Source organism: Aspergillus alliaceus (genome assembly GCF_009176365.1).
Source record: "Aspergillus alliaceus strain CBS 536.65 unplaced genomic scaffold BDW43scaffold_29, whole genome shotgun sequence".
NCBI lineage: Eukaryota > Fungi > Ascomycota > Eurotiomycetes > Eurotiales > Aspergillaceae > Aspergillus > Aspergillus alliaceus.
In genome coordinates, this window is record NW_022474712.1 from 119,398 (window position 1) to 139,813 (window position 20,416).

General features: G+C 49.5%; 6 protein-coding genes across 6 annotated transcripts; 3 read left to right on the forward strand and 3 right to left on the reverse strand.

Moving 5' to 3' along the window:
- The first annotated feature begins 707 nt into the window (after window positions 1–707).
- thtA lies at window positions 708–4,218 on the forward strand. The gene is made up of 3 exons (XM_032042341.1): window positions 708–2,456; window positions 2,513–2,685; window positions 2,738–4,218. The coding sequence occupies exons 1-3, from the start codon at window positions 920–922 to the stop codon at window positions 4,181–4,183; spliced, it is 3,156 nt and encodes a 1,051-aa protein (XP_031899067.1). The 5' UTR covers window positions 708–919; the 3' UTR covers window positions 4,184–4,218.
- A 456-nt stretch (window positions 4,219–4,674) lies between these two features.
- BDW43DRAFT_111050 (putative mitochondrial translation initiation factor IF-2) lies at window positions 4,675–8,202 on the forward strand. The gene is made up of 3 exons (XM_032037919.1): window positions 4,675–5,226; window positions 5,298–7,816; window positions 7,875–8,202. The coding sequence occupies exons 1-3, from the start codon at window positions 4,771–4,773 to the stop codon at window positions 8,116–8,118; spliced, it is 3,219 nt and encodes a 1,072-aa protein (XP_031899068.1). The 5' UTR covers window positions 4,675–4,770; the 3' UTR covers window positions 8,119–8,202.
- Window positions 8,203–8,764: 562 nt separating this feature from the next.
- Window positions 8,765–9,456, reverse strand: BDW43DRAFT_312231 (rhodanese-like domain-containing protein; the record flags this gene model as incomplete). The annotated part of the gene is made up of 2 exons (XM_032047331.1): window positions 8,765–9,130; window positions 9,193–9,456. 2 exons carry the CDS (start codon window positions 9,454–9,456, stop codon window positions 8,765–8,767), a joined length of 630 nt encoding a protein of 209 aa, XP_031899069.1.
- Window positions 9,457–9,668: 212 nt separating this feature from the next.
- erg5 (C-22 sterol desaturase erg5) lies at window positions 9,669–12,028 on the reverse strand. The gene is made up of 4 exons (XM_032042342.1): window positions 11,704–12,028; window positions 11,451–11,601; window positions 10,148–11,387; window positions 9,669–10,091 (listed from the first exon to the last, which is right to left on the reverse strand). Exons 1-4 carry the CDS (start codon window positions 11,861–11,863, stop codon window positions 10,056–10,058), a joined length of 1,587 nt encoding a protein of 528 aa, XP_031899070.1. The 5' UTR covers window positions 11,864–12,028; the 3' UTR covers window positions 9,669–10,055.
- A 1,656-nt stretch (window positions 12,029–13,684) lies between these two features.
- BDW43DRAFT_279739 (signal recognition particle subunit SRP68) lies at window positions 13,685–15,903 on the reverse strand. The gene is made up of 3 exons (XM_032042343.1): window positions 15,688–15,903; window positions 14,471–15,610; window positions 13,685–14,418 (listed from the first exon to the last, which is right to left on the reverse strand). The coding sequence occupies exons 1-3, from the start codon at window positions 15,876–15,878 to the stop codon at window positions 13,914–13,916; spliced, it is 1,836 nt and encodes a 611-aa protein (XP_031899071.1). The 5' UTR covers window positions 15,879–15,903; the 3' UTR covers window positions 13,685–13,913.
- Window positions 15,904–16,041: 138 nt separating this feature from the next.
- On the forward strand, window positions 16,042–20,293 carry BDW43DRAFT_279741 (putative translation regulator (Cya5)). Its single transcript, XM_032042344.1, has one exon. The coding sequence runs from the start codon at window positions 16,345–16,347 to the stop codon at window positions 20,203–20,205; it is 3,861 nt and encodes a 1,286-aa protein (XP_031899072.1). The 5' UTR covers window positions 16,042–16,344; the 3' UTR covers window positions 20,206–20,293.
- The last annotated feature ends 123 nt before the right edge of the window (window positions 20,294–20,416 follow it).

Below are 20,416 nucleotides of genomic sequence, written 5' to 3' on the forward strand. Positions count from 1 at the left end.
CATCTTTTGCATTGGTCGTATTTCTTCCAATAAAGCATTTATTCACCGCGATAATTTGCGCTTAGGACGCCGCAAGCTCTTCACAGGGTCGCCATGGATTTGCCAAGGAATTACCAGGCCACTGATCCCTCCCTCATGAATGCCTTCGTAAAGCGTCACGGTGTGGATCAGATGGACACAGATGATTACTTATTCTCTTCAGAGTCCCAGCCAAAAAAAGGAATTTTATCTCACACGCTAATGCCAAGTCCAATCATCCAGTGGATATTGCCTGCACGCCTGCGAAGTGGGCATCAAAATGATGTTGTCTTCGTCGGTGAACGAAGTCTGCAAATAAAGGAAGCTGTGTCCGGTATTCACTTGGAGGACGTCACCTCAAAATCAGACTTTGATTCCAATATCATGGCAGCGAAAGTCATCAATGTGGGCACAGAGTTACCTTGGGAGGCGCAGATGAAAATGGGGACAACTAGTACAGCTGTCGACTCAGAGCCGCAGATCGATCTACCTCCCCAGATATTGCTGCTAAGTCTTGCCTCAAGAGAGCTTGTGTTCCTTTACTATTCAACCTCAAACGATCGATTTATCCACCACCATCGACCTTTGCCGAACGATGTTAGTACATTCGAGCGGTTTGGTCGAAATATTGCAGTGGAACCAAGGTAGTTATATCTTTGACTTTCTAGAACATGACTAACTTGTATAATAGATCTCGTGCAGTAGCAGTTAGTGCGGCTTCTGACTTTTTTGGTGTCTTTACCTTAAAGCAGCCATCAATACTGCAGTCACAGATGGCATATAATCAGCTAGATCCCATAGCAGAGGTATGTGCACAGTTGCTGTTCCTTGCAGTATATACGAGGCTGGAGTATAACATCTATAGGAACGCTTCTTTCGTGTTGATGGCGACATTATATTTATGGAGTTTCTATACCCAAGACCTGAGGATAACGGCAAGATTCTTCTCCTTCTCTTAGTTGCTCAGGATCAAATTACCCATGCGATATGTTATGAATGGGAAGCGAATGAATATCTTCGCCAAGCTTCTCCCATAGTAACCAAGAGACTATTACCATTTGAGGACAGGCTGCCTACAATGCTAATCCCGCTGACCAAAACGTCCTCTTTCATGCTTGTTACAACTACTACAATGGCAGTATACAAGAACAGGCTAGACCCTCGGCGGCAACCCAGCAGGTATCCTCTTTGTGTTCCCGATCAAGAGTCACGAAGGTCTCCACTGTGGACTCGATGGGCAAGGCCGTTGCGCAATTGGCTATACAACCAAAAGCACGACGACATCTACCTTTGTCGTGAGGACGGACGAATTTCTTACTTGGGAATTGGTCATGAAGGCGAAGTCGAAAACCAGGCGCATCTAGGACGACTTTGTTGTGACGTCGATGCTGCATTCGATATTTTAGACTTTGATCATGAAGGCGGTGACCTGATTCTCGCCGCAGGCAACACTGGGGATGGTGGTCTATTCATTCAAAAAGCTCGGGATCATCCTAGATGTGTCCAGAAATTCATGAGCTGGACTCCTGTCACAGACTCTGTAATTGTGAAGTCGCTTAATCAGTCATCCCCATTGTCTGAAGACGTCGCGAGCGATCGACTGTTTGTTTGCACTGCTTCCTCCTTCGCACAAGGCGCAATCGTTGAGCTACGACATGGGATTGAGGCACAGATAGGCTTGGTTGTTTCTTTGGAAGAACTGTCGAGCACACGAGACATATGGACAATGTCGACTGGCACAAACGACGGTGTTATCGTGCTAACTTCCGACCCTGTGTCTTCATTGCTTCTCGACTTGCCCGCTGATTTTGATGACGAGATATGTGCTATCGACGAGGCGGATTCCGGCTTGGACTGCGGCTCTCAAACATTAGCAGCAGGATGCACTGACTCGGGTGTTATTGTTCAAGTGACGGACAAGGCCATTCATCTGGGAGCAACCACGGAATCGATACTGAGTTCTCGTTTTGAGTATGGCCATGACCAGAATATCATAGTCGCTGCCATAGACAGCCCTGCATCTCTCATTGTCGCCGCGGTACGCGACCAATATGGGCTACGCCTTCATGTTAAAAGGCTAACCCCATCTGGTGGTCAACTCAATTTATCTGATGTGAGTGATCCACTAAGTATTAATTTTGAGCCCGTTTGTATCTCTGTCGAAACCTTTGACTTAGGCTCTCTCATATTCGTGGGTTCCGACAATGGGAAAATTTTCCTCTACAACATAGATGGAGAATCCATAACGTTCGTGTCCGAAAGACCTCTGGACATTGCATATAGTGAGGACATCTCAAAGGCGATTGACAGCGTTGCGATTGTGCACAAGGCAGAGGAGGGGTCGCTGAAGAGATTCGTTTTACTCTGCGGCCTACGAAGTGGTATCCTGGTGCCTTTTGGCGTGACATTAAATACTGTAAATACAGTAGCTTCTATTAGTATGCTTGCCTCATGTTTAAGTAATGAGCCTTTACTGACTTGTCTTGCGACCTAGTGATGAAACAGGCGATCCCACAAAGATTAGGACAGACTTCTCTTAAAGTGCAGAGCCAAGGAAACCTTACATTGTTGACATGCGGACAAGGGTTTTGGCAGTTATTGTGCGCTTATGGCGGTGTGATGCCGGACTGTACTCTTCAGAGGATTTGGATTACGGACCAGAATAATGTAGGCTCCAATGTCTCCACACCTTCTCGATTGCAGCCACTGATGTCCTTAGCCTGCCTACCACCCAAGAACTATTTACAGCTTTTCCCTCGCCAAATTTGTTAATTCAGACTTGGAAGGTCTCCCCCAGACCCTTTTCTGCATCGCAGACGGACAACTCATGGTGTGCACTTTGCAGCGAGAAGAGAAAACGGTCCCAAGGAGAATAGGTTTGCCAGGTAGCGCTACTAAGCTCGCTTATTCTCATTACCTAAAGAGCTTGGTTGTAGCATACAGCCGAACGGGATTTGACACTGAGGCGGATCCTATCAAGCGCTTTACTCGGTCATACATTGAATTCGTTGACCCGGATTCGCAGCAAGCAATCTGCAGTCCTCTCGATACCCCTGGAGATGAGTCCAACCCCTGGAGGCCGCATGGGGCCGCTGGTGAGAAAATCAGTTGCATTTTGGAGTGGACGCCCAAGAAAGGCGATGAAGAATATCACTTCATTGTTATAGGCACAGCCCGTAGAAATCAGCAGGAACGCGGCCGAGTTATCTTTCTACAAACGTCAAGGTCATCATCAGATCCTTCGCAAATTGAATGCAGCGTGAAATACGTTCACAAGTTTGAGGGTCCTGTTTATTCTATCGCCCCATATGGCAATTTTACCCTAATGGTTTCGACTGGGCATGAAATAGTACCCTTGGAGCCCAAATTTTCCCAGACAAGATGGCTTCGGGCAGCAAGGTACCCCGTACTTTCTCCCGCAGTTTCGATGAGCTCCCATGAGCCCTACCTATACATCTCGACTTCAAGGGAGTCTCTTATGATCCTCAATGCATCTGATGAAAATCTAGTGCTCCATGCTTACGATCGACAGAAGCACGACGGACTCTCCCATGTCCATATTGGAGGGGAGATGCAGCTCACACTTGCCTCCAGCCGAGGTGGTCGGGTCAGCCTATTAACTGAGAGAGGAGTCACTGAGAACGATAAGATGATGCCCGTAGCACTGTGCGAGGCACATCTTTCCTCTTCTGTAACGAAACTCAGCCCGGGTACCCGGCACTCCTCCGTACCCACTGATTCCCAGGTCATCTATGGCACAGCCATGAATGGCACAGTGTACCGCTTTTTAACAGTGGAGGATAAGGAATGGCGTTTGCTGCGATTTCTGCAGAACCTGTGCATCCGCGACGCGATCATATGCCCTTTTACACCAAAGAGAAAACGGCAGCGGAATCCCTCAGGAAACGAGTCCCGTGAGTTCCAGCCCTCGCAGATGCACATCGACGGAGACATCCTCAGTCGCTTACTGATCCGGGGCTCGGGTTACCTTATGTATATGCTCGTAACGGAAGAGTTTTACAACCCCTCTACTCCCGAATCTGGCTCGCCGCAAGCCATTTATGAACGATTTTTGGAATTGTCGAAGGATCTTCTTGGGGAAACCGAGAACCCTGTTGAAGGCGTAATGAAGTGGCTCAAACGAACCTTGCATGTGGGGTTTTAGATAGAATTGAGTTTATCATGTATATTGAATAAATTAAGAAGATCATACTATACTTTCTTCTCTCATTGAAAGGGCAAGGATGTGTGTAATATTTCCAGGAAAGTATCGGGAATTTAGGCTAAGGTACCGGGAGCCTCAGGCCAACTGGCAAACCGCCTTCTCGGATATCCAGTTAAAGGATTAACTTGTCCCCACCAAAACCATCCAAAATTCTTATTACCCACTCAAAGGCACTCCTCGAGTCTCCAGCCTTGGACCTTATCAACCACAGGGGGAAAAGGTGCTCGTTATCTTCTTTTACCTTGTCTTTCCTTCCAATTTTCTTGTGAAGGAAATTAGGCTTATTTGCCACTCTGTTCCTCTTCGACGGCCGCAGGTCGCTGCCGGAGTGTGATATTCTTGTTCGTACACCTGCCCACTCTCCATTCTCACATATTTCCCTGCACCGGTGACGTTTTTCCTCTTCTTTCTTCTTGTCCTTACCATACTTTCTCTTAGGAATACACACAAGGATATTTCTACGGTTTTCTGTGTAGAAAGACTACTTGCGTCAATTGAACCCCAATCAATAACTCGAATTCTCCAACATGGCGCCCAAGAAGAAGGGAAATAAGAGACAGGAGGAAGACTGGGAAGCTGACCTCGGCGAGGCTGCTCCCGTAGCCGGTGGCGAGACCAGTCCCCAGGAAGCCGCAGCTCCCGCCGAAGAAGAGGGAGCAGGTGCTGGTGGTCTACTCGCCGCTTTGAGGAAGAACAAGAACAAGAAGGCCAAGAAGGGAAAGCAGCAGAACGACTTCGTCGAGGGCGAGGACGCGGCTGAGGCGAACGGAGGTGATGAATTCGCCAGCAAACAGCCTGAAGAAGGAGGTTTTGATGATGAGGATGACGTCTTCTCCAAGAAGAATCAGAAGGCTGCTGAGGCAATTGCCAAGGCGGCGGCCGCGCCTAAGGAGGCCGAGGGGGATGGTGAGTTCCGTGTGAAGACCAAGAAGGAGAAAGAAAGGGAAAAGAAGGAGAGAGAGAAGCAGCGGAAGAAGGAACAGGTACTCATAGGCCTCTTGTTCCAGCCTTTGTCCCTATAGCATTTGCGCTAATTATCCAATTCGCTATCTAGGCCGCTAAGAAGAAAACCGATAAGCCTCAACAGCCTGCTAAGGCCGAGCCTGAGAAGAAGCAAGAACCCACACCGGCTGCTGCTGCTGCCCCCGCCCCCGCTGCCCCAGAGCCTAGTGGTGGCAAGAAGAAGAAGGTCCCCGCCCACCTTGCCGCTATCCAGAAGCAACAGGAGGCTCTCAGGAAGCAGCGTGAAGAAGAAGAGCGACTTCTCGCCGAAGAAAAGGCCTTAGAAGAGGAGAAGAGACGTGTAGAAGAAGAGGAAGAGAAGAAGAGGGAAGAAGCTCGCCAGCGTAAGAAGGAGAAGGAGAAGGAGAAGAAGGAGCAACTCAAGAGAGAAGGAAAGCTTCTCACTAAGGCCCAGAAAGAAGCAAAGGAGCGCAATGAGTTGCGCCTGAAACAGATGCTTGCCGCTGGTGCAGGCAAGGTTGCTGGCTTGGAAGACCAGGGTACTGAGAAGAAGAGACCCGTTTACGATAACAAGAAGAAGAAGAAGGGCCCATCGAAACAGGAGGAAGATTTGGAGGCAGCCGCCGCGCGTGCCAAGGCTCAACGTGAAGCTGAAGAAGAACGCCGAAGGAAGGAGGCTGAAGAGAAAGCGAAAGCTGAAGCTGAAGCTGCCGCTGCTAAGGCTGCTGCTGCTGGAGAGGAAAGTGAACTTGATGACTGGGAGAAGGCAGCTGACGAAGAAGAAGACGTGAAGGACTCCTGGGACGCTCCCACCGATGATGAGGAAGAGGCAAAGAAGCCAGCTACAAATGGCGCCGCCAAGGTCGAGCTCCCTGAGAGGCCTGCTGAAAAGAAGGCCGCTACCAAGGACGAGGAGGAATCTTCCGAGGAGGAGTCTTCGGAAGACGAGTCGTCTGACGAGGAACAGTCCGCTGCACAGAGGGCCATTGCTCAAAGAAAAGCGGAAGCTGCTGAGCGCAGAAAGAAGCAACATGAGGAGGCTATGGCAGCTCGCTCAAAGGACAACCTACGTTCCCCCATCTGTTGTATTTTGGGACACGTCGATACTGGTAAGACCAAGTTGCTGGATAAGATCAGACAGACAAACGTCCAAGAAGGCGAAGCTGGTGGTATTACACAGCAGATCGGTGCCACTTACTTCCCTGTGGATGCTCTGCGTCAGAAGACTGCTCCAGTGAATAAGGATGGTACCTTCGACTTTAAGATTCCTGGTCTGTTGGTCATCGATACCCCCGGTCACGAGTCCTTCTCGAATCTGCGTTCCAGAGGTTCCTCGCTTTGCAACATCGCCATCTTGGTCGTCGATATCATGCACGGTCTCGAGCCCCAGACCCTCGAGTCCATGCGGTTGCTCCGTGATCGTCGTACTCCTTTCATTGTCGCGTTGAACAAGATCGATCGTCTGTACGGTTGGAAGAAGATTGACAACAATGGCTTCCAAGAGAGTTTGGCGATGCAGAACAAGGGAGTTCAGAACGAGTTCCGCTCACGTCTCGAGCGGACCAAGCTGTTGTTCGCTGAACAGGGCTTCAACGCTGAGCTGTACTGCGAGAATAAGTCCATGGCTCGAAATGTCTCTCTCGTGCCCACTTCAGCCCACACTGGCGAGGGTATTCCTGACATGCTGAAGCTGCTGACCACTTTGACTCAAGAGCGTATGACTAACTCCCTCATGTACTTGTCGGAGGTTGAATGTACTGTTCTAGAGGTTAAGGTGATCGAGGGTCTCGGTACCACTATTGATGTCGTCCTTTCCAACGGTATCCTTCGGGAGGGTGATCGAGTTGTACTATGCGGTCTCAACGGTCCTATAGCTACCAATATTCGAGCGTTGCTGACGCCGGCACCTTTGAAGGAACTACGTCTGAAGTCGCAATACGTTCATAACAAGGAGGTCAAGGCCGCCCTTGGTGTTAAGATCGCGGCCAACGACCTCGAGCATGCCATTGCTGGTTCCCGGTTGATGGTCGTTGGACCTGACGACGATGAGGAGGACATCGAGGAAGAAGTCATGTCCGACTTGGAGAACCTGTTGAGCAAGGTTTCTAAGGATCAGCGTGGTGTCAGTGTCCAGGCCTCGACGCTTGGTTCCCTGGAGGCTCTTCTTGAGTTCCTTCGTGTCTCTAAGATTCCCGTTGCGAACATTTCCATCGGTCCTGTTTACAAACGTGATGTAATGATGGCTGGTACTATGTTGGAAAAGGCCAAAGAATACGCCGTCATGCTGTGCTTCGATGTCAAGGTTGATAAGGAAGCGGCTGCTTATGCTGAGGAAGTCGGTGTTAAGATCTTCACCGCAGACATCATCTACCACCTGTTCGATGACTTCACCAAGCATATCGCTGAGCTGACGGAGAAGAAAAAGGAGGAGAGCAAGCTGCTTGCTGTCTTCCCTTGTGTGCTTCGTCCCGTCGCTGTCTTCAACAAGAAGGATCCTATCGTCATTGGTGTCGATGTCGTTGAAGGTAGCCTGCGGATGCATACACCACTCGCTGCCGTTAAGAGCAACCCAACCACCGGAGCCAAGGAAATTATCGAAATTGGCAGAGTGTGAGTCTCCTTTCTCCAATACTTCTTTTCATTCTGTCTTGCTAACATCCCATTATAGTGTGTCCATTGAACGTGATCATAAGCCAGTCAGCGTGGTTAAGAGAGGTCAGCCGTCTGTGGCCGTCAAGATCGAAGGACCTAATCAGCCCATGTACGGCCGGCAACTGGAAGAGAAGGACGCCCTGTACTCTAAGATTTCCCGTGCCAGCATCGACACTCTCAAGGAGTTCTACCGTGCGGACGTGTCGATGGAGGAGTGGGGTCTTGTCAAGAAGCTCAAGCCCGTGTTCGACATCCCTTGATTTTCTACAAGTTTACAACTCTCCGAAGCCCAGGGACCTGCGAAGGATTTCGACAGGATTCTTGATGGTGAACATGAGGCATTCGACCCTTGGTCGTTTGGCAAAGTTCCGGGCTGACTCTACCATCGAATATCGGGCTACCAGGCTCGTACCCATCTGTGTATATGTTTACCATATAGCGATGTGATTTCTTTCATGTGCTGTGATGATTTGATGTACTGCGTTGAAGTAGTGCATGGCATGATGAAATAAAACAGGGATAACACGGGGTTTCCAAAACAATTGAATCCCTTTACTTTTGTTGGGATCGGGAATGAAACGGGGTAAAAGATAAAAAGTCGAAAGACCTGCATGATCACGACTGGATTGTCCAAAAGCAAGATGTTTGTACATGAACTGGATTACAAGAGGCCGTGGTTGATACCTATAGTCTTTCTTGTTAATGATATTTGCGATTTAATTTCAATTAATTGACTTGTTTCTTAATTTTCTCTACTGTTCTCAACGAACATTAGATCCAGCAACCAAACAGCCCTCCTGGTCCATACCTAGTAATAACCCAGAACCTCCATCTATCCTACCAACCATATACAATATTTATACAACCACCTCTTCCCAGGCCCCAAGTCAAATAAGAAAAGAAAAATCAATCCTCCCCCTCCCAACTTTCAACCTTCCCCCCTCTATCCACCCAATCCAACCAACTTCCCTCATAAACCCCCACTCTCTCAGCCTCATACCCAGCCTGCACCGCCAACTGCGCCGCCGCCCTCGCCCGCACCCCAGCCTTACAATAAAACACCACATCCCCCTCCCCCTCAGCCCCGGGCTTTGGATACCCAAACCGATTCTCAAACTCCTCCGCCGTCAAGAAGAACGCATCCGGCTGCGACGCTAGCGGGACCGAGACCGCAGACGGGATGATCCCCGTAGCCTTCAGCTCGGCGGGTTCACGGACGTCGACGAGAATTAGGTTCCGTTCGGGTTTTGTTCCGGGGAGCGCGGCATTGATCTTTTGTCGGGTTAGTTTTTGTAGTTTCCTTTTTCTCTCCAGGGGTGTGGGAATGAACGTACATCATTGAATTCCCATTGTTTCAGGGGTAAGCTGTTGTCGCTTTTCCAGCGGCAAGATTGGCGGTGGAGTTGGGGTTTGGGGTTTGGTTGTAGCTGGCGGATTGGGGGGATGCCGCGGATTGATTTAGCGGGACATGGAGATGGGGTTGTTGTGAAGGTTCGGGACACTTCTGCTGTTCGGATTGCTGCGGGGTTGGAGATTGGCTTTGCGGTTCGGGATAAGAGAGTCGTGAGAGGGCGGCGGATGGATTGTATGGAGGCCATCATAGTGATTGTTGATTGTGCTTTTTAATGGTTGGAGGTTGGAGATGATGATTGATAAATGGGAGTTCTGGGCCGAGGTGATGTCAGTATCTCCCGGGTCTTACCGCCTTCCTAGTAGGTATGTACTGTATCCAAGTTCTTAAGTAGACTTCATGTGGATGAGCTTCAGAACTACATGTTTTCTATACTCACTGCTTGACCGAAACAGCATCACAAGACTCACGATTATTATTATTCTAAGTTGCATAATCTAAGTTAGTACGTCACTTCACCGCTTCACTATTGAGGAAGTTGACGACCCTGCATGAATCGTTCAATATCATGTACGCCCGGACGTACTCGGCTTGATACATCGTAAGCGCTGGATATCCAGTCGCCCGGAATCGGCACAAGCATGGCCCTGATTTTCATCCGTTAAACGAGAAAGAGGGAAATGAAAACAGTTAAAAAAAAAAGCCACCGCCGAAAACCCCATGGTGGACAATGGTACAAAAGTAGGTACAAGTATAGAAGGAAGAGAAGAAAGATGCGGTCATTCTATCTCCAGGATAGAAATTATAACACTGGAGAACCCACAAAGAAAGCGATTACATAAAAATTTAGGCCCGAGGGCGGAATGTAAGCAAGCAATCATCCTACTCTGCGTTAGCACCCTGGAACGGGATCCGTAGTAGGATGCAAAGGAACATACCTGAGGAAAGATGGTCGCAAACACCTTGATGTCTTCTGACTGAGCCGTGGTGGTGTGCTTCCAATCCATCTCCATACTGGCCTTGCCGATCATTGCCATCAAGTTCAGTTGCGCATAGGTTTGGCCGAGGCAGTAATGAGGTCCGGTGCCGAAAACCAACCAGTTCTTGGGGTGCTGCTCAGCGGTGCCAGTGATCCAGCGATCCGGGTCGAAGGAGTCGGCGTTAGGGTACGCCTCCTCGTCGTGGGTGGCCGGCCATACGGACGGGATGATCATCGAGCCCTTCAACACAGTGATCTTCTCGGTAATGGGGAAGTCCTTCTTGACCAAGTAAGGAACCATAATGACGGGAGGGCGATACCGCAGAGTCTCCTTCACCACAGCACGAGTATATTCCATCTGATCGAGCAGCTCCATGGTCAAAGGCGCATTGAGGTCGCCATTGCGCAGGCGCACGTTTTCCTCGCGGACCTTATCCAAGACTTCGGGACGGTCAGCCATGAGCTGAAACAACCAAGTACAGGCGGCACTGGTGGCATCCTGCGACGCGAACAAGAGGGTGAAGATAGTCTGAGCAATTTCATAGTCGGTAAAGTCCCGGAGTAGCTGGGGAGGCTTCTCCGCGGGGATGCCCTTGGCGACGTTCTCCTTGTACTTAGCCGAGTCCTGCTGAGCCTTAATCCAGGCATCCATGATACATGCGATTTCTCCACCGGCAGCCATGCGAGCCTTGCTCTTAGCGGCACACTTGGCAAACTCTTCCATCACCATATCCGCGGCCTTCTTTCCGTACCAGGTCTTGGTGTAAGGGAGGATGATAGGGAAGTTAACCAGTTCCAAGGCAGCGGTGATCAAGTAGTAGTCATCGTTGATCTTCTGGATAATCTCATCGGTCATGTAGTGGCCCACGAAGGTACGGCAGGAGACCGCGGTCATCAATTCACGGAACTCCGGCATCCAGGGGGTGGGCTTGTAGTCATTGGCCTTGGACTTCTCGAGGAAACGCTTGAAATACTGGTTAAAGGTTTCCTCCTGGCGGGGAAGGTAGTGAGAGAGGGCATGGCGGGTGAAGAGGCCATTCAAGCCCTTGCGGAACTCAACATGCTCCTTGCCGTCTAAGAATACCCAATTGTCCTCGCCCAGCAGCTTGTGCGCCGCATCGACGACACAGGGCTTCACGTAGGCAGGGGAGTTGAAGATCTTTCTAGACATGTCACGGGTGGATGCAATGACGACGAATCTATCGAGATTTGCGATCAGCCATTGTCGCAACACGCGCAGAAAGAGATGAAGGACTACTCACTTGTGGAAGACCGAGACACAACTGAGCTCTCCACTGTCCCATTTCGCCTTGTACTCATGGAACTTGGGATTGACCGATTGGAGGAAGGGACCCATAAATGGCAACTTCCATCTTGGTCCGATAATGGAGCCTTTCTGCCAGAAGTACCGGACTAAATTCATGCCACTCCATTAACCATTGTTCACAAGCAATGCAAATTGATACTAGTGGTGGTGGTGGTGGTGGTGGTATTCCGAAGGCCAGATAGACTTACACTGATCGTAGATAACCGCAGCGATAAACAAGGTCAACAGACCCTTCCAGATATTGAAATCGGACAGGACAGAGGCCAGCAAACCGGACGGGGCAAAGAGCCGAGGGGAGATAGTAGCATCAGCTGAAGGGGAGACAAAGCTCCCGTTGACGTTGGCCATGTTGGAGTGATGGTGCGAGGAACTCTCTCTCTTTCTCTCTCTCCAATGGTGAGGTCAAGGAGAAGGAAAAGAGAAAGCGTAGTGGTTACCCGGAGAAGAGCACACCACAACTTTTCGGAAATTGGCGAGAATAGTTAGAACCCCCGAGAGAGAAAGAGGGAAAAAAAAAAAAAAAAAAGGGAATAATAATAATAATAATAATAATAATGGTGATAGATCGGCGGGGCGGGTAACGGATTGGAAAAAATGAAAATGGAAGAGAAAAGAAAAATTACCGCTACGGAAAAACCGGAGAACCCAAGAGACACAACGCAATCTCAGTGGGAGAAAAGAAGAAGAGGAAAGGGAGGAAACCCCACTTAGTCAAGGGGAGTTTCTATCAAAATTAACGGAGGAAAAGAATGACCTTCGCTAGTCAGGGACGGAATGCTGGCCCAGTGTTCCCTTACCGTTTGGCGGTATTGACAATTCGCTTCCACCCAATAGCTTCATCAGTCACCTATCAGATTCCCTGAAATTTTTCTGCACATACCCTGCACCAATACTAAGTTCTTACTACTACTGTTCTGCAACTCCAACCCCCCTGACAGCCACCCTGACAGCCCATTGACCAGTAGTTTTCCATGATGAAATCTACCCTGTACAAATAATCCCAGCATCAGATCAGGTGGCGTTTTTGCTCTCTTTGTTTCTCATTTTCTTCAGGTCGAGGCTATTAAGGTCTAATACTATCAGCCCTTCCAAAACTATGAGCCACTAGGGTACTATAGTCACGTTTACACATTGAATAGTTGCGATGTGTTCATCATCGGTTGCGAACCTGTCAAATCAACAAATCACATGAATTGAATAAATTGTCTACCTAAAAAGTACAATACCACCATACAAGTAGCGGATAGATTTCTAGGCAATTATGGGGTAAATTCTGATCTTTTAGTACGAGTGCAACCAATATTGTCTTGCGTGATTCGGTTGGCCATGTCCCGATTGGTCCTCTCAAGGCATCCCAAGGCAAACAACTTCAATCCAACCCACCTCTAGAGCAATCCAATTGCCTGATTGTTGGTGCTCTTCCATTCCAGGACGGGAAATAATGTATCCATTTGGATACGTATCACGAGTAGTCACTTTTCGGGTCCTGGACCTTGAATCATAAGTTGTCCATTGCTGAAGCTAAGCTCCTAAGCTCTTCCTAAGTATAAATGGGGCCTTGGTCCGTGGTATTAGCGCTGATGGGTGACTGATCCGCGTATTCGTATCCAGCGGTGGAAACAGCTATGGATGTGTTCAAGAATCCGCCGTGGTACTAATAAAGCCGATGTACTTATTTACTTGAACTTACTTAGGTGTACACTAGATCTTAGAGTAGCCCTGACCTTTTTTCTCTTGTGTTACTTGTTATTAAATGAGTTATTGTTGTATTGACTTAAACTTAAGCTCTGATGGTAAATACAGTACTACCACTGGTGACATATTTAATAGAGCTGTATATTCTCAAAAATGTCAAACACTTTCCCTCTTCCTCAAGTGGCACCCTATTAAGAAGCTGCGAGCCGGTGTAATACATTCTTATAGTTTACATGGCCACGTGAGGCTTAGAGCAATAGAAACAACCTATGGTGTGCATATAGTGGAGACGAAACCATTGGATAAAAAGGCCATATCCAACTAGTCCATGGGCAAGTCAGAGAGAGGAGCTGTCTGCGATCTCAAGACCAGCAAGTTTCTCAAGCACAGAAGCAGTGAGAAGTTCCGGGGACATACACCGGTATACATAGCCGGCGAAAGGACTACAAGCAGAGACATCCATCGGCAGTGTTTGGACGGGTAGTTTGCATATGCTATGAAGGGCACTGGGCTAGTCAGCCCATTGCATTATGGCGTTGTGTCGTAGTTGTTCATATTTACTTAGAAATCCTGGAAGACCGAGGCTGTTCAATGAACTTGGTCCATCAATGGAGACATGACTCTGATGTCCATGCTCTATGTACATTGAATAAATAGGCCATCATTCCAACTCATATCTAGATGTATCTGCTAGACCCATATCTCAACGTCCAAAGCCAAACCAGCCTCGTCGGCCACCCTTCTTTTCCTCCGTGGCTGCCTCAGGCGGCGTCTCACTGGTGACCTGGGCACCCGCGCTCTCACGGGGGTAGTCAATGTAGTTCCATGCGACATCAAGGAACAATGGCTTCACAGGGACTGGCTGCATCTGAGGTGGGTATGGGACGAGATTCTTCAAATCCAAACCATCACCGGGATACTCGTGCAGCCGCTCAACCATCGGGCGCTCGTTCGCAGATTTCGACTTCTGTTCTGATATCTCCTCTAGCGTAACGAGCCCGCGGTATTGTGAAACCAGAGCGCGCAAGGTTGACTCAAGAGTTTGGATTTGATTGCGTGTGATGTCTAACTTGGGGGGCTCTTCCGAATCGGCAGAGGACTGGACTGAGCCCGCGGATTCTAGAGTGAGCGCCAACGCTTGCGAGAACAACGCAAGAGCGTTTTTATTGTTACCGAGAATACCATGAGACTGCCCAATGGTGAGACATCTAAACCCCGTGTTAGAGGATCGCGCTTCTGAAGGGGACTAGGACTTCATACCTTAAAGCTCGGAAGTAGGACCGTTTACCTCCAAGCTCCTGAACAAATGTAGAATCGGCCGCGACACCAGGTAGCTCGAGGATGAACTCAATGCTTTGCAATGTAGAGTCATAGAGCACGACCCTCTCACGCAGCCGAGCTAACTTCTTGCCCTTGGTTTCCTCGCGTTTGACAGAAGCCCTGCCACCCTTAGATCCCTTGGCTGCGTCAGTCTCATCGTAACCGCCGTCATGCTCGCCACACAGGACGCGGTTACGCCCGACTCTCCATCCCACCAAAGCAAAATTGACGGCGGTGCGGGTGATCTGCAGGCTCTGCATCCTTTTATCTCCCGGATCCACACCTTCGCCGGCAAGGTCATCGATGGCCGTCTTTGTAGCATCTACTGCATCTTGGCTAGCAATGATGACGTTATCATAGGCAGCTGCCTTGTCTTTCGATGAGGCAGCCTTGCCCGAGGCATCCACAAGCCACGAGGCGAGGCGAGATTCCGCCGCGGCGGCTGCTGCGAGAGCCTGAGAGATGGCGGCGTCTTCCAAAGCGACAGTCCGTGACCGCCAGGTAATAGACTCAGGAAGCTGCTGCACGTCACCGTCGGCAGTTCTTCTTGTCCCCGCCGCGTCCTCTTTGAGACAGCTAGGATCTACCTTTTCAACCTCCGATCTGAGATTTGTGTCGGATGGAAAAAAACTGATCGCCAGGGAGGGGAGAGGCTTCGATCGTGGAAGCTTCATCTGATATGCTGCGTACCTCAAGCTCGGGTCGATGGTACCGGTGAGGAGATCCCGAAAAGCATCTTTCTTGTTGTTGTGACCCAGTGCTGCATATATGATTCTGGACACGGAGAAGTTCTGCATGCACTCCTCCCATTTCCGCTTCTCTAATGACAAGGCTCCGGAAAGCGACGCATGGTATGCACGCGCCTCAAGAAGATCAGTATTAGTGGCGCTAGAAGCTTGGTCTTGCAACAAGAGAACCAATTCGTTTGCATAGACGACCGATTTATTTAGTCGCGAGATGATGTGACGCCGGGCAGCACCTGTGATTCCCTTCGCTGACGGATCTGCAGAGTGCGCGGACTTCATTTGCATCGCTTGTGCCCATGCTCGTTCCGAGCTCATGAGCAGGATGTGAACATATCTGATGAGAAGCGCGAGTCAGCACAAGCAGTGAGGGGGAGGAGAGCGCCATAATAGATGCAACACGAAAGGACGTACGCTATATTGTCATTGACATTCTCTGCGCTGACAGGGGGTTTGGCAGTATATTTCCGGCCTTTGGGCGTGGTCTGTCCGACCTTCTTGCGGAGCTTGTGCAATTTACGGGTGGTATGGATACGGTAGGCATTGTAGTCGCCAGTCAGAAGGACTTCCTCCCTCTGGCTAAAAATGTAATCTGTAATGTCCATTGTGGTAGCAGCTGGTTGATATGGACTAGAGTGGGTAGGGCGTCACATTAGAGAGTGCGGGTTGCTGGCGTGGTCAGATCTCGGCCAAACGAATGACCGGCTGATTTCGCTTTTCCAGCATCGGCCGAAGCTCTCTGTTACCTCCTCAAAATTTCATTCCGTGTCAACACCACGACCTTTACACTGCTAACGCGGCCCTTTGCTGCTAGTTATCTTAATTGAGTGATCAATACCGCCCCAAACTTTACGCTGTATATTCGGAGCGACTGTTTGGCGGTATTTTGTGACGTTCGTGGACAAGGTCACACTGCTCGGTTCGCCTCTCCTCTTTTGACACCCAACGAACCTTGGAAGAACAACGGCCTGACTTCTGTTTTGGACCAGAAACGAATTGGGAACCGATATGCTACACATTCTTGTTGGATTTCGGTGATTTCAGGGTTTGACGCCGCAATCTTCGGAGGTAATGCTGGAACGGGCTGCCGGATGCCTTGAGAGCGCAGGACGGCGTTTCTTCCGGGACTCTAATGGCGCGATTCGAAGTCCAAGGCCGCTGTATCCGAACTTTGGGCAAGCAAGCGGCACAAATTCAGACTCCCTTTATTGGCTTCCTATCTCGTCAACGTCGGCCCGGCGAGTTTCGAATCCTCTAAGTGGAACTGCAAGGGCAGGCAGAGTTACACACGAAGCACGGACTCCCTTTCTGGACTTCTTGTACCCTCCGCGCACCCAGGAATTCGCAGCCTCATGTCTGATACGATCTCCGAGAAGATTCGCCGCGCGCCGGAGGAAGAGGATCATTGCAGGTCTTGCTAGAACATACACAACGGGGGCCGCCAGTCTCTATCAGCCTGCTGGGGCAGATAGATCAGGTTCTGATTTCTCTGATCCCAGAGAAAGAGATGATGAACGGATGCAGGCAATGCATAACCTTTCGTTCTTGTTAGCAGATTGCAAGCTCGAGGAGTACGACAAAGCATGGTCGCTTTATGTAACGGCAGGTCATCCTCTTGATGCAAATCCAGCCCTCTTAGCGATCCTAAGCCACTCAGAGCAAGATGTCGATCACAGACGGGCTAAGCGATTGTTTGAAGGTATCCCCTCTGACTCTCGGTCTGCGGAGGATTACTTGCATATGGCGAAATCATACTTGGCGGCCGAAAGGCCACTGGAGACGAACCGGGTATGTCGAGAAGCGCTGGATAAGAGCCTGGGAATTCCGTGCTGGGCTTACAGTTTGGCGCACTTTGTGAATACCATGCAGTGGGACTCTGCGCAACACGCTTGGGCATCCAAACCGACATCTGATGAGCGCGATTTATGGGGTCATGTTGCATCGTCTTTGACACTTGCCGCTTTGCCAAATGCTTTGATTGCTCTAGCATCATTGTTACAAGATCAAGTGGCCAATGATTCGGCGCGCGATCTCGCCCGCTTTCTACTTGACCACGCCTTCTCCACGCTGGAAATTATTGAAAATACAGCGACAGAAGCTCTTCTTCTTCTTTTGAAGGACTATAACGCTTTATCTATTGTTACCCCTCGGCATTACTTCAGGCTTATGAAAACTCTTCAATCGTCTGAGATCCGATCCGTCTTTGTTCGGTCTATTGTGGTATATCGTAATTTTCGCTGGCAGATGGATGGTGAAGTGCCGCCCGCGAAGCTTCTAAGTCAACTCATTCAACGCTTATGTACATTCGAGATTACCACAGGTATTCGGTATCTCTTAGGTGAGCTTAGTCTGTTTCACGGCAAGCCCTCAATTGATGCTTATAAACATGCACTTATTGCTTTCTCGAGAGCTGGTGACATCGTGAACGTGAATGACGTGTTTGAAAATTTTCTTTCGGATCATGGGAAGCCATTAAGTCGGAGGCTTCTGACTCCACTTCTATATGTACATGCGAGATATGGTAATGTACAAGAGACTCTCCGCCAGTTCGAAAGGATATCAGGAGAGTTTGGGTTGGAACCGAATGTGGTATGCTGGAATATCCTTCTGACAGCATATACCAATGCTGGTGATCTGTCTGGAAGCTTTACCACATTCAAAAAGATGGTCCAAGACGGGGTGGAACCAGACTCCCACTCTTTCGGCACACTCATGGGACTTTGCGCTAACAGGGGTGATATTGACACTGTCCGCCAGCTTCTCGCTTTGGCAAAGCAGCGCAAGGTGCAGATCACGGCTCCATTCCTTGACACCATCGTGGAGGCGTACTGTAACAATCAGAAATTAGACGTGGCTGAGAGTGTGGCAGAGACATGTCTTGGGTTGGAAGTGAAAGGTTCCCGCGTGAGAATGTGGAACGTGCTTCTTTGGAACTATGCCTTCCGAATGGACCTGGATTCAATCACCCGCGTCCGTTCACGTATGGAAGCTGCTGGCCTACAGCCTGATGGCATGACATATGCTGCCCTTATGCTCAGTTTGGTGCTCATTGGGCAAACGGATTCCGCGCGTCGCATCCTGAGGACACTCCACAGAAGTCACCGGATGTATGCTACCGAGTTCCATTATGCCATTATATTATATGGTTATGTAAAAGATCGGAACCGGGATATGGTTCACATCATCTTTCGTGAGATCAAAGAACGTTTCAACCGACCTGGTTTCAGCTCAAGCCTGCTTGTCTTGAAGAGCCAGCTCCAACGCGATTTGCAGTCAGTCAAAAGCGGGAATGGGCAGGTGGATAGCGCGGCTGTTCGGCTCGATAATGCTGAAAAATTCCTTGCCGAGACTATCGCGGAGTTTGACACCACCAAGCTGGCTACGAAACTACCAATGCCTGGTGTAGGGAAACAAACCATGAACGATGCTTTCCCCGCTATGTACTATGAATACATCATCACGGCATATGGCACGAGGGGGGCTTTTGCGAAGGCACGAGAGCTATTTGATCAGTTTATCAAGAGCCGAGAAGCGTCAACTTCGTCTGAGAACGTTTACGACATGGCACCTCTTCGTTTACTTTCCGCATTGATGCTCGCCTACCTGAAGGCAGATCAACACAAAAAGGTGGAAGAATGCTGGAAGATGGCATTTTCTCGTGCGAAAAAGCTGGCCCGCCGTCCTACAGTTGATGAATGGCTCTCTAGCCAGCTACCTTCCACGGACATCCTTGAGCCGCCTCGGCCATCTTTGCCTAATTCAGCCAGCAATCACAAGGATATTTTGCTGGATACAGAAGATTCCCTTCCCGACTCCTCGAAGAAGTCATTAATCTTGTCGGCATATCAGTACCTGCTGTCCCGACCACTGTCTTTGTACATGCGTTCCCTCGCCTATCGGAACGAAACCTCCAGGATACCTCAAACTGTGAGGGACGTCGAGGAGGCAGGCTTTACGTTGACCACCTATAATTGGTCCACTTTCGTCCAGATGCTTGCGTCTTCGGAGAAGAGTTCCGACCAGGTCGAGGCCTTCACTGTCTTTGAGCAAAGGTTCATGCCCAACTTCCCTGGATGGAAACACCTTCGCCGAGGATATGGCCTGAAACCTGCTGGTGTGCCTTCAAGCATTGACATTATCGAAAACAAGACACGCGGAAAACATCCCAACCTGCTCGGTAAAGAAGGCCGCAAGTATTGGAGCAAGATTCAGCCGGAGTTCATGCAGCCTACATACGTTTCCATGGTATACCTGGCCTCAGCCTTACTCGGTTTTCGAGAAAGAAGTATTTTTGATGGAGGAGCTGAGCTCAGTTCTCTTCATCAAGCGGCCCCTAGGACTATTGAGGCAATCGCCGACATGCCTTATCTGCGCGAGAAGTTCCAGGGTGTTCTGCTTCGGCGTCGCCAGGAACAAGGGGACAGCAGGGACGATTTGGATGGTCGCGAGCATTTTGTTTGGACTGGCGGCATACTTGGAGTTGGCGGCCAACGCAGGCCTGTCTTAGAGATCGATGAAACGACAGGCGAGCCAACCAACAATAACGAAGTAGCTGAACAACCATCGCAGCCGGACGTCCAATTAAAAGAGGTTTTGGAAGGTGTGACTGATGAACCTGAATCTGATGGAGTGCGACCTTCCGAGGGTTTCTTCGCGCCTCCAGAAAAAACCATCGACTATCCGGATGAGTATGACATTGAGGTCGAATCGCTCTTAGAGAGCAGACGCCATTCACAGCAAGCCAATGATGAATTGTCGGACAACGAACATCGCGAGAGCATTGGCAGTAACCATGCAGGTGATGTTTCTACTTTGACGGAGGATATACTCCCCATAGACGAGGAGACTACAGATACTGAGCCTGATAAATTCTCCGGGGACTTTCAAGACGAAGAGCGAACGACTTTCGAACAGTCGAAAGAGGGTAATTAGTTACGGAGTAAGAGATTTGTCTTGCATTGTATATATCAAAGCGCCAAGTGTATAGTACTACGTATGTATAAGAGATATTTAGAGTGTATGAATATTTACTGGATATGATTCAACTCAGAACAAACTACTTCAACTTAGGGCAGGTAACCCATCGCAACGCTTAGTCATCCATACCGCGTCGAACGCGAGAAACCACGCGTTCCAATCATGC